Genomic DNA, 12148 nt, shown 5'->3' with positions numbered 1-12148 from the left:
TTTTTTTTTTTTTTTTTTTTTTTTTTTTTTTTTTTTTTTTTTTTTTTTTTTTTTTTTTTTGCGTTTCTCCTCCTTTTTTTTATGTGTTTCATCTTTATCGTTGTTTTTTATTACTGTTGTTGTTGCTGCATTTTTTCCCTCCTTCTCTTTCTATTGATTTTGAAACATTATGTATTTTTTCTTTTTTGTTTGATTTTTTCCTCCTAAGAAAAATTATAAGAATATGAAATAGGAAGAAGAAGAAGAAGAAACAGCAGAAGATGAGAAGGAGGAAGAGAAAGAGTTTTGAATTATGCAGAATACACCCAAATATCTTCGTGTTACATCCAAATTTACTGCAAATACAGAAAAATGTTTCCTCTAATGCTGCATTTTCTTCCTTTTTTTCCTTATTTCCTTCTTTTTTTTAGTTAAACGAATGTAAGTTCATCCTTTTCCAAGTAATTTTGCAGCATTATGTGTTTCTTCTTCTTTTTTGTTTGATTTTTTTGTTTTTATTCTTGTTAAGAGAGTACAACAACAAGAAATTTGAGAAGATAAAACAAAAAGGAAAAGATGAATAAGAAAAAAAGAAGAAGAAGAAGATGGTGATGATGATGAAAAAAAAAAGAAGCAGCAGAAGATGAAGAGGAGGAAGAGGAAAAGTTTTGAATTATGCAGAACTTATCAGAATAAAAATACACCCAAAATTCTTAAAATACACCCAAATATTCGTGTTATACCCAAATTTGCTGAAAATACAGAAAAATATTTCTTCTAATGCTGTATTTTTTCTTCTTCTTTTTTTCTTATTTTTTCTTTCTTTTAGTTAAATGAATGTAAGTTCATCATCTTCTAAGTAATTTTGCAGTATTATGTGTTTCTTCTTTTTTTGTTTGATTTTTTTGTTTTTATTCTTGTTAAGAGAGTAAAACAAGAAGAAACTTAAGAAGGTAAAACAAAAAAGAAAAGATGAAAAAAAAAAACAGCAGAAGATGAGAAAGAGGAAGAGAAAGAGTTTTAAATTATGCAGAACTTATCAGAATAAAAATACACCTAAATATCTTCGTGTTACACCCAAATATTTTCGTGTTACACCCAAATTTGCTGCAAATACAGAAAAATATTTCCTCTAATGCTACATTTTTTTTTCTGAATTGAACCACACCTTAGCCACTTGATTGGATTCAAAACAATAATAAATTTCGTTCTGGTTCAATTGACATTTTAAACCTGAATTATTCATTATCTTCAACAACGAGATAACTGATGATGGAGGAGAAAGAGAAAAAGAAAGGAGGAGAAGAAATTCCAATGAAAAAAGAAGGAGAAAGAAGAGGAGGAGGAAGAGGTAGTATTGATGACGACGATAATAAAAAAGAAAAATAACGAAGAAAATGCAATAACGGTACAAAACGCGTGAATATAAATAACTTATAAAGATCATACTTGTATAAAAAAACGCTTGTATGTGGAGATTAATTCTTTTTATAATCATAAGAATTGAAGTTTAAATAAAATCATATCTAACATTTTATACAACTAAATTCTAATCACTGAATTACTTAACTTTAATATTAAGTTAAGAGGATCATCTAAAAAATAATTGAGAACATATACAAGAGAGAGAAAAAAATTAGAAATGGATATTGTCACTCATATTTGATAGCATCACTTTTTCTTATAAATTTATATAAATATACAATGCAAAAAAATTAAATATAAGAATATGTGGAGTGACATTATAAAAAATATAAAGAAAGTCTAGGAGGCCAGTATTTTTATTAAAATTTGGCCAGTACTTAATCAATAAAAAAAGTGAGTAATTTTATACTATTGAATGATCTCACACTATTAAAAATATCAATAATGGATAATTAATGACTATAAATTACAAAATTATTGATGTTATTAATATGAAATTATGGATGTTATGAGTAAATTTATCAATTGAATTTGACATTTTTTCAAATTTAATTATGATAAAATTTAAAAATATGTGTATTAATTTGATAGTTACTTATGCAATAACTAAAAAATGATATGTGTATGGATGTAATATCTAATAAACATGAATTTAATTTCTAGATGTTAGTTGTATTTAATTATGGATGTTATATATATGAATTTATGAATGTTATGTGTATGAACTTAGATATTATAATATAATTATAAATACACATAAAAACACACAAACAAAAAATTAAATCAGTTTATTATCATACATCATTAGAGCTAGTGTGATTTTTTATATTCTCGAAAATTAGTTGACTGACATCAATTTCATCATATGAGTCAATCTGTCTGTTATTCAAATTATTCTTTAACTCCTTCTGATATAAATAATGTGTTAAGATCGAATTCAAATGTCATATTATTTGCAATGATCAAGGCAGCTTTTTATAAATTTTTTTAGTTTATCCCAATTATACTTGTAATTGAACTAAAATTATAATTTTTGGCCTTTTAAAAGAGTATACGCCTTCAAGATTCTTCTAACAAATGATAACCCTGTTACAGGTACAATGCTTTCACATTTGCTTTCTCCGTTGAATGATAATACATGAATTAATGGAAACAAAAATAAATTATAATTAAATCATTTAATACATATTATTATTACATTCTTTATTATTATTAGTCTTTATTGTTATTGTCGGTTGGTTTATATGGCGATGTCATATGTTTATGGAAAGAAATTTGTGGGTCCTATCACCGGCTTAGTCAGATCTTTAAGAAAGGAGATGTACAATGAGCCATATCATGAAATCAACTGGAACAATGCTCGAAACAATGTTGCTAAGGTTAAGGCAATCTTTATATTCATTAACAAAATTGCTATTTGTATATTGAAAGAGTTATACTATTAGTACACTAAAATTAGCTACTAAAGTTAGTCATTAGTATAAAATATATATTAGAATATAAATACACATTAAAAATAAATTAAATCACACATGTATTTATACATAAATACATTGGTGACTGATTATTTTAGTGGCTGATTTTAGTGTACAAATAATATTTTTTTTACAACTAATAATGCGTTTAACCAACTTGAGTTGGTCGAGTAGTTAGCTCACTCGTCTTTTTAAACAAGTATCGAGAGTTTGAATATTGTCCAGGGCATATAATAATTCATTGGTTAATAGTAAATTTTTAAATAAAGTTCAGATTCACAATAAAATAACTTTAACCTGTCGAATTGAAAAATACCTTGGATAACTAAAAAAACCTAATAAATGCGTTTAGTAGTGGAAATTTACAATTTGGACTATAATTCCTAGACGAAGTCACAAAGTGGCAATAACTATTTTTATTGTTCTTGTACGGTTAGTTTAATAATGAGTAGTATTACGTTAAGGAAAAGTCTACGGATCAGCAGATTTATTAAAATTTGGCCAGTATTTAGCTAACAAAAGAAAAATAAGTGATTTTCTACTATTAGATAAAATTTCACACCATTAAATATATTATTGATGGTTAAGTGATGGCTATAACTCACAAAATCTGATGCTCCTAGGACTCCTCTTATTATTAATTAGTACTATTAAGTATTAATAATGAAATAATTGAAAAGTGGGACACGCAATTAACGTAAGTTCCTTCACTTTCTGGGTTAGTGATGATTTAGTGGCTTGTCATGAATTGACTTTAACTTGAATCAACTGTGGCAAGATGCAACTTTTGGGATATGGATTTAAATTTGTTACTATTAGTCAACACTTATTAATTAACCAGGTCAATTATTAAAAAATTAATCATTTTTGTTAACGAGTATTTTAAGAATTTTTTAATCCTTATTAAATTATGTTTTAACCTTTATTTTTTTTAAGATTTAAAATTTAAAATTTAGAATTTAGAATTTAATTAAAATTTAAAATCTAAGACAAAAATATAATTTAAAAAAACTAATTGATATTAACTGAAAAAAATTATTTCTTTAATTAGAGTTTAAAAAATTTCTAGAATAAAATACTAATAAATTAACAAAATATATAATTATTTATGTATTTTTATCTAACATTTCTAATTTTTAGGAGAATATGAAGAGATAATTTATGACAAAACTCTTGAAATGTAATTTATTATTATATTATTAAAACAATTAAAAAAACAATATCTTAGCTTCTTACTATGTCGACTTTCAATTTATGTTCTTTTTGTTCATAATAAATATTGTATCAAAATAATTTACAAAAATATATAAGGGCAACCGGCAAGATTCATCAGCTGTAGTAAACAGCATAATCTTAAGTGAAAACAGATTCTTTGTTTAAAAGTGGCTAAATATTTTCATTATAAGTGAAAAAAGATTCTCTATCTATCATAGTTGTTTGTTATATGCTGCTTCTTGTTTATTGACCGCATGAAAAAGTTTTACACCAAGTAATAATTGAATTTAAACTCTTTATCTAACAGTTATTTCAAATTTTCAATGATGATTAAACAATAGTTTAATTAATCAATACATTGGATTTAGAAATGATGAAATCTTATCGTGAATAATTTTTTTTTATCATAGCATATTAACATGTGATAAATTTGTGATTATATTTATATTGGTGTACCAAAGGCACCCTACAACCTCACCAACCTACAGTTTGTTGTAGAGCCAAATGTGACACATTATCTCTCTTATAAAAACCTTCATAACAGAACATTATATTTGACCAGTAGATCACATTTATATTAATTTCATTATTTATTAAATAAGTATAGTAATAATAAATGTAAGATTAGAAAGATAATAAATATTATGTTCCGTTGAAAATTGTCTTCAATTTAATTTTTAGGAATAATATTTTTTAATATATATATTAAGAGTATTTCAAAGAGAAAAACAAAAATGTTAAAACTCATAACATAAAATATTCTTTTATTTATTACCTTGAATAACATTATTTTCTAAAGAATGTTGCATTCTTTATTTAACAAAGAGCATTAATATTCGTGGTTTAATTTTTTTTTGTTTGTACTAGGATATCCATCTGGTTGACAATGACTAATTTTTTGGGTATTACAGAAGTAAAGTGGGCAACCCTCTCAAGCAAGTTCGCTCTATTCCCACCTTTAGTGAGTATTGAATCTTGAAGAGATGATTAAGAAACACAGACTCTCATTGGGAGTGGATCCTCTCCAGTGAGAAAAAAACTGGATGGTATCCAGTGTTCAATCTAATCATTCATCGTTCTCTCTCTCTTATTTATTTCTGGTCCTACTCATAGAATCAAAGGTGATAGATCACACTGTATTTTATCAATTGTTAAAAAAACTGGAGAGGATCCTTTTCCGACTCTCATCCATATGTGCCAACTTGCGTTGGTTTGTGGTTTAAAATTAAACACTTAATTTGATATAAGAAAGATTAGTTTGCTCTATAAGCAAAACTTTACATTCTTTTAGATATATTTATTTGAATTTAATTTTAATGCACTGTTAGCGTAAAATAATTTTATATTATATTTCAATCATATAACAATATATAAATAAAAATATAACTATTTTTTATATCGACTACGTAAATAGTCATCTAAAAAAATGAATGTAATTAGGCGATTATATAAAATATTTTAGGGTTTAGCGAATAGCGATAAACTCTATTTATTTTTTGGTTGTCCATAATATCCCCAATCCAACAGATCAAAAGCTAATTCGTCATCGATTTGAGTTTCATTTAAGGGTCTATCCAACACTTATTTAAGCTGACGAATAACCTAACTACTCGTCTAAGTTTTATATTTATTTACTTTTGATATAAGTGGGGTGGGCCAAGCCCATAGATATGGCCCACAAAATCATTCACACATGATTTGAAAATTGTTCGAAAAGAGATGCAAATCCAAGAAGAAGCCCATCATCGCCCTTTGGCAATCATACACAGAGCCACTCTCACAAAACGTGTCTCAGTCATATATTTTCTTATTCCATATATTACCCTTTTCATGTTATTAATTAAAATAAAAAAGTTATTATTATGTTTTGGCTGATTTAGTGATTTCATATTTGATATGATGATAATAAAGCAGTGAATGATGACTCCCTCTTCTTCCTGCTTCCTTGTCCTCTCTTCTTCTTGTTCTTGATGTTATGCAACCCTTTGAAGCCGGCATCTACTAAAACCCATTTCCCAAACACTTCAAAATATCTCTTCCTTTTCTCTCTTTTACTGATTGGATCATCACTTCTTCTTCAATTCGCCTTCAAAATACAGAAAAGAGGTCCCTTTTCTTGTATTTTGAGATTTTGATCCATCTGAAGGGGACCTTAAAATCTTGGATCTTTCCGATTGCTATCATTTCAAAGTTTCAATCTTTTCAGATTTTAGCGTGCTGGGTGGATCCGATTTCGGTCTGAAACTGCTGAATTTGATCTGAAATTTGGAGGTTTTTGTTTGGTCTTCTTTGGATTATCATTATTTTCTTTAAATCTCTGCTTTGAAATGGTCTATTTCCATAACTCAATCTCTCTCTGCAACTCCACCATGGCGAATTCGATTTGCTCCTCGGATTCTGGCTCAAAATCGAGGCCAAACAACAGCAGCAACCACCTTAATCGGAATCGGAGGGTTCCAATTTCATCATCATCATCATCGGCCAATTCGCTTCAGATTCCACCTTGTGACCGATCTCGATTGGCCATAGTTGATGTTGTGATCTTCATCGCAGTTATCAGTGCAATCTTGTACTTGTTCTTCCCTTACATAGAGCTTGTGATTATAACCTCCATAAGGGTTTCAAAAGTGGTATTTTGTGTGATGAAAGAGGAGTTTTCGGTGGCGCCTTCGATCTATATCGCAATAGTGATGAGTATTGTGTGTGCTGCATTGGCAACTTGGGGTGTTGTGGCTTGCACTAGCAGGAAGTGTGGAAACCCCAATTGCAAGGGTTTGAGGAAGGCTGCAGAGTTTGATATTCAGTTGGAGACTGAAGATTGTGTCAAGAATTCGGGTTCTGTGAGCAAGGATGGTGGAGGAGGAGGTGGCGCCGGTGCTGCCGGCATTAAGAAGGGTCTATTCGAGCTTCCTCGTGATCATCATAGGGAGCTGGAAGCTGAGCTTAAGAAGATGGCACCAATCAATGGAAGGGCTGTACTTGTTCTCCGGGCTAGGTGCGGCTGCTCGGTTGGTAGGTTGGAGGTTCCCGGGCCGAAGAAGCATCCGCGGAAGATCAAGAAGTAGTAAAGAAGGATTGATTTAATTATAGGGCTGAAGGGATTTAAAATTTGAGAATGAATACTGAAAATTTGTAGTAGTGCTACTTTTTATGGATGAGGAGACATTATTTTCTATATGATCATTCTAAGTAGGAACTCTTTTTAGGGATGGACATGTCTTTAAATAAGCTCCCCTTTTGGCAATAAGTTGTAAGGAATTATGGGTTATACACAGTGGGATATACCTGGGAATATAAGAAACTATTTATTTTATTTTTATACCTCTCTATAGTTTTATGAACTGTTATGTGGTTCATCTAGCTTAATTCTTTTGTTTGATTTTGGTTATTGTTATGTGCTGTTTTTGCAATGATTGCACAGGATTTTGAGTTATGAAGGGCATTGCTCAATGCTTAAGTACAGAACTGTCTTTTTTATACAGGTAATCCATCCATAAACTCTGGTTTTCTGTTTGAATTGTTTCGCTTCATAATTGGATTCTCATATGGAGGTTTAGAGAAGGGTTTAGTGTGATAGCTTTGGGGGTAATTTATGTTCATGTCTCGTCGTCTCTTTTTGCAGTTTGCTGTTTCTTACACCTTGCCCATTTTATTGGACTAATATTTGGATTGTTACTTTTTAGAGTCATGATGTTCTTATTATACCCTGATTTTATTTTCCCAATAATTTTTGAAAACGGATATATCTTGATTAATTGTTTTTGACTCTTTGCATAAATATAACAAAACTGTTTTGTTGTCCCTGCAACATGGTCATTACCTCTGTTCCTCCCTATGAGATACACTTTGCTTACATTTCTGTCTAGTCACAAAGTCTTCCTTAAACTCACAGGATTTGAATTTTCGTATGCTTGATTGTGATATGTTGTTTAGTATCTACAAGGTACTAGCTAATAACTTTTCATGTTTTTGGTGGAAGAGCATTTACTTGCACTCATGAATGTTTATAAGTGAGGTCATTGTACAAGTGAATCTCTTCCTCATCCATTTTTAGTGGATAAATAGATTGGACATTTTTTTTTATTCGATCTGAATTTGTGTTTGTATTTGATGATAATCTGAATACTTGATTGTTTCATTCTGAATTTAGATTATCTATAATCTCCTCAATTTTAAGAATTAAGCCTATTGCAAAGCAACCCATCTTGTGTCAGTTACAATCAGTATATATAGGTTTGATGAATAATAGTCTTAGTTTCTGAATTTAAGATACTTCATGAAATTTCTTCTGTTTCATCCTCTTGGTTCTTAATTGCACTCTATAGATATCCTGTGGCATTTTTGCAAATAAATTTATCATTTTTTAAGTGGATGAGTGATATTACCATATTGTGAATTTTGATTTTAGAGTTAAAGTGTAAGAGAAAACTTTAAAGTATAAATTGGACTTAGCATCACACTCCTTCCCATTTTCTCCAAAACCTGAACTTGCAAGAGCTAGCACTTATGGGATTAGGTATATGTTAAAGGTTGTTTGGGAGTTCTCAATTTTTAGACAGAAAAATCTCCTTTTCAATATCCATTAGAATATAAAATGAGAACTTAGAATCAAGCATTAATCAGCTAGATCTTTTTGTGTTTAGATTGCATCCTATCATAGAAGATTCATGTCACATTTTCTGAGTGCATTACATTCAAGACCATATTCACAGTTCTGCTTGTTTTAGCTGTCAAATTTTTAGTAATCATGTTATTTATTATGTATGTTTTTGGAGAACTTATTGCATACAAATGGAGCACCAGAGTGGATTGGATAGAAGTCTAATTCAATTATGTTTCACAAGCACTATGGTAGTGTTTGCAAGCAAATTTTTTTAGGATATAATTACATGGACAGTAAAATGCTAAATATGAGTCCTAAGTGTGGTTGATAGTAATTTTAAGTTTTTAACATTAGAAAACGGGACTGTTCGGGAAAAAAAATTATTAGACAACAAAAATTGTGGACAAGTCTTTTTGGATATGAAAGTGAAAACACATGTGGAGATTTTAAATGTTTATAAGATGTAGCTCTAAGGTAGCGTTTGGAATGGGATACTGGGACTGAGACTTGTTAGCCAAAGATTGGAATTAAAATTTCAGTATTTCTAGTAAGTGAGGATACAGGGAATTGAAATTTTGGAGACGGAGACAAAAATTTTATTAATATTTATTTCCTAAAATGTCGTCATTAAAAATTTCATATCTCAAGTTTATCCCTTACCATCCCCCACTGCCAACACTTCTTCACACCTCTGCCAACCCTAAACTTGCCACCACACCTTTGTCATCATTGATCCACCACCACCAACAACAATAATACCAAGAGCAGTAACAATCATTTAAACATATTTCAAAATCAGATTCAATAATCTCATAGACAAGAAGATTTTAAAATCAGAAAAGAAAAGAGAAGAACAGAAGACAGAATTGAGGCGGTAGGAGAGAGAAAGGAAGCAGGAGGAGACGATGGTGATAGAGAGGAGCTACCGCCGCCAAACAAGGAATGGAAGGGATGCGCTAATGAACAGCTCTAGTCGTGGGAAGAAGGACTCACGACAGAGGGATGAACGCGAGAAAGAGCAGGCGATCTCCGACGAGCAATCCCGGTGGTGGTCAGAGTGGTCAATTGATATCTTGCATATCTAGGTGTGGGTCAGGGTGAACGGGTGCAGTGCCAAAATGAGGGTGAAAAAGGAGTGAGTATGGGGAGACTATGCCATTTGAGCTATTATTCATTGGCAGTCTCTGTATTTATCTTAAATCAAACATAATATTGAGATATAACACAATTTTATATGCTTTACACTAAATATAATACAGAGATTTAATTTCTCAATCTCAATCTCTTCTCCAAATGTAGTCTGAGAAATTTCTATCCTTATCTATTGTCTTCATTTTCCTAAGCATACATAAAATTTGAAAATTTTGTCACACGCAGATTTGAGAACTCAAAGTTGAGTGCATTTGGCCACAAATCACTAAAACAATTAAACATTTATTTTATCAGATTAAAACTTTGATTAAAAATGTCTTGGTGTTGCTGGTATTTTTTAAAAGTCTTATCTGTCTCGCACTTTAAAAATTATATGATAGTATTTGATAAAGTTGTTCTTAAATTTCTAAAATAATTATGTTAGACAAAAATAGAACAAAATATTATATTAACCAATACATTAGGTAAAATAAAGTTTTCAACTTTGAAAGGTACAATTGAGTTTCGAAAAATCTTTGAAAGGTGATTTTAAAATCACTTATTAGTTTTAAAAGACAAGTCTAAGCTCATAAATTTATTTATTTATCAAATACAAAATGTCGACGTATAATTTTAAAATGCAAAGGCCTTCAACTAGGTAATTATAAATTCTGATCACTACAATTATATTGGTTTTTTAAGTACAGTATCACGTTCAAGACCAATTCAATTAGGTATTCATAATCCATTAATATGGTGGGTTTGGAATTTTTTTTTTTTTGAAATAAATAAAAAAAAATTATTTCCAAAAATTAATTATTTGAATTTTAATTTTAGAGATATGTTTTTTTTGCATTAAGGGTAAGTTCGCCACAACCCCCGGCGAACTCCACTATTTCAATAGAGTTTGCCGCACCTCCGACGAACTTCACCTTGAGTTTCCCAAATAAAAGCATGGCTGCTGGAGAACGGAGCTAAATACCACAATTCTATTCTTCTCTTTGGTTTTCATCTTGACATTTTTTTTCTACAATGTCAATAAATCCGTTGTTATTCATTCATTATGTTGGTGAAATAGTGTATGATGAAGAAGGTTCTATCGTTTTTAAGTCTGGACAACCAATAATTACGTACATGACACCAGAAGTCAACAATCTAACAGCGTTAAAGAATTTGATATTACATTCCGTTGGACAGCAACACACGAAAAGAGTGAAAAAAATTTACTACAGATATCCAACCGAAGTAGATGACAATTTGTTTTATAAAAGGTATATTACAATTGTCTTTGTTCCTATGTTATTATGTTTATTAGACCACGGTTTTGAGAAATATTTCTGTTGTTTTGAATTAGGTATCGGTTACGTGACAACGAGGACGTACATCTTATAAGGTCCTGGCACAATTGATGGACAAATAATCATCTGTTGGAATTATTCGTGTTTCTAGTTGAGTTGGTAGACGATGATCATCTGCGAATACTGTTGATGATAACGTTAAGTGGAACTGTTAGAAGAAATTTTAGAAGGACAATGGTCGATCTAAATATGCCACCGGAAGGTAGTCAAGAGGGGTCAAACGTTGAACTTGGTAATGCTAACATGATGGAAGATAATGTTGAAAATCATGAGGGTTCTGCTATCAGGGGGCAACCTCTGGAACCCCCTACCTCCCTCTCCCTCCACCGCGTCTCCCTCTACCTCTACCTCTCCCTTGCCCCCTACCTCTCCCTCTCCCAGCATGAGGCCGCACCTCTGGAAGGTCACCATCCTCTGGCTGATACAGCTCTAGAGTATCTGGGTGGTGAATCAGCAGGTCATCTGGCACAACTCCACACGCTACCAAGTGTTGGTCACCATGACCAAACAATTCTATGTGGCCCCACCAAAGATACCAGGTCATGTACAGCGTGATGGACGCAAGTCGATAAGATGGTGTATTGGTGCGGGATTTATAACCCACAAACTAACCGGCAAGTGCACCAGGTCGTACCAAGTAGTACCTCAAGTGAATGAGGGTCGATCCCACGAGGATTGATGGACTAAACAACAATAGTTAAGTGGTTTATTTAGTTAGACAAACAGAAATTGGTGTTTGAAGGTTCAAAAGCATTAACAGTAAATTCAGTAAATCAGAAAGCAAGCAGTAAACAAGTGGTGAATGATATATGGAGAAACAGTTAAAGCTTCAGAGTTATCTATTTTCTGTATTGACTTTTCTTACTAACTATTTTAATCATGCAAGATTTAATTCATGGCAAACTATAAGTGACTAAACCCTAATTCCTTAGACCTTTTTAGTCTCCTCTAAAATTCATCAA

General features: G+C 30.9%; 1 protein-coding gene across 1 annotated transcript; it reads left to right on the top strand.

The window, feature by feature from the left end:
* Positions 5949 to 7454, top strand: LOC107623935 (uncharacterized protein At5g19025). Its single transcript, XM_016326343.2, has one exon. The coding sequence runs from the start codon at positions 6422 to 6424 to the stop codon at positions 7157 to 7159; it is 738 nt and encodes a 245-aa protein (XP_016181829.1). The 5' UTR covers positions 5949 to 6421; the 3' UTR covers positions 7160 to 7454.

This window comes from Arachis ipaensis, chromosome B10, assembly GCF_000816755.2.
Source record: "Arachis ipaensis cultivar K30076 chromosome B10, Araip1.1, whole genome shotgun sequence".
NCBI classification, from domain to species: Eukaryota; Viridiplantae; Streptophyta; class Magnoliopsida; order Fabales; family Fabaceae; genus Arachis; species Arachis ipaensis.
The sequence above is the reverse complement of the archived record's forward strand: the minus strand, read 5'-3'. Positions and strand labels throughout refer to the sequence as shown.

Excerpts from the sequence above, each read along its gene's own strand:
- LOC107623935 (XM_016326343.2), top strand. The coding sequence starts at position 6,422 with ATGGTCTATTTCCATAACTCAATCTCTCTCTGCAACTCCACCATGGCG.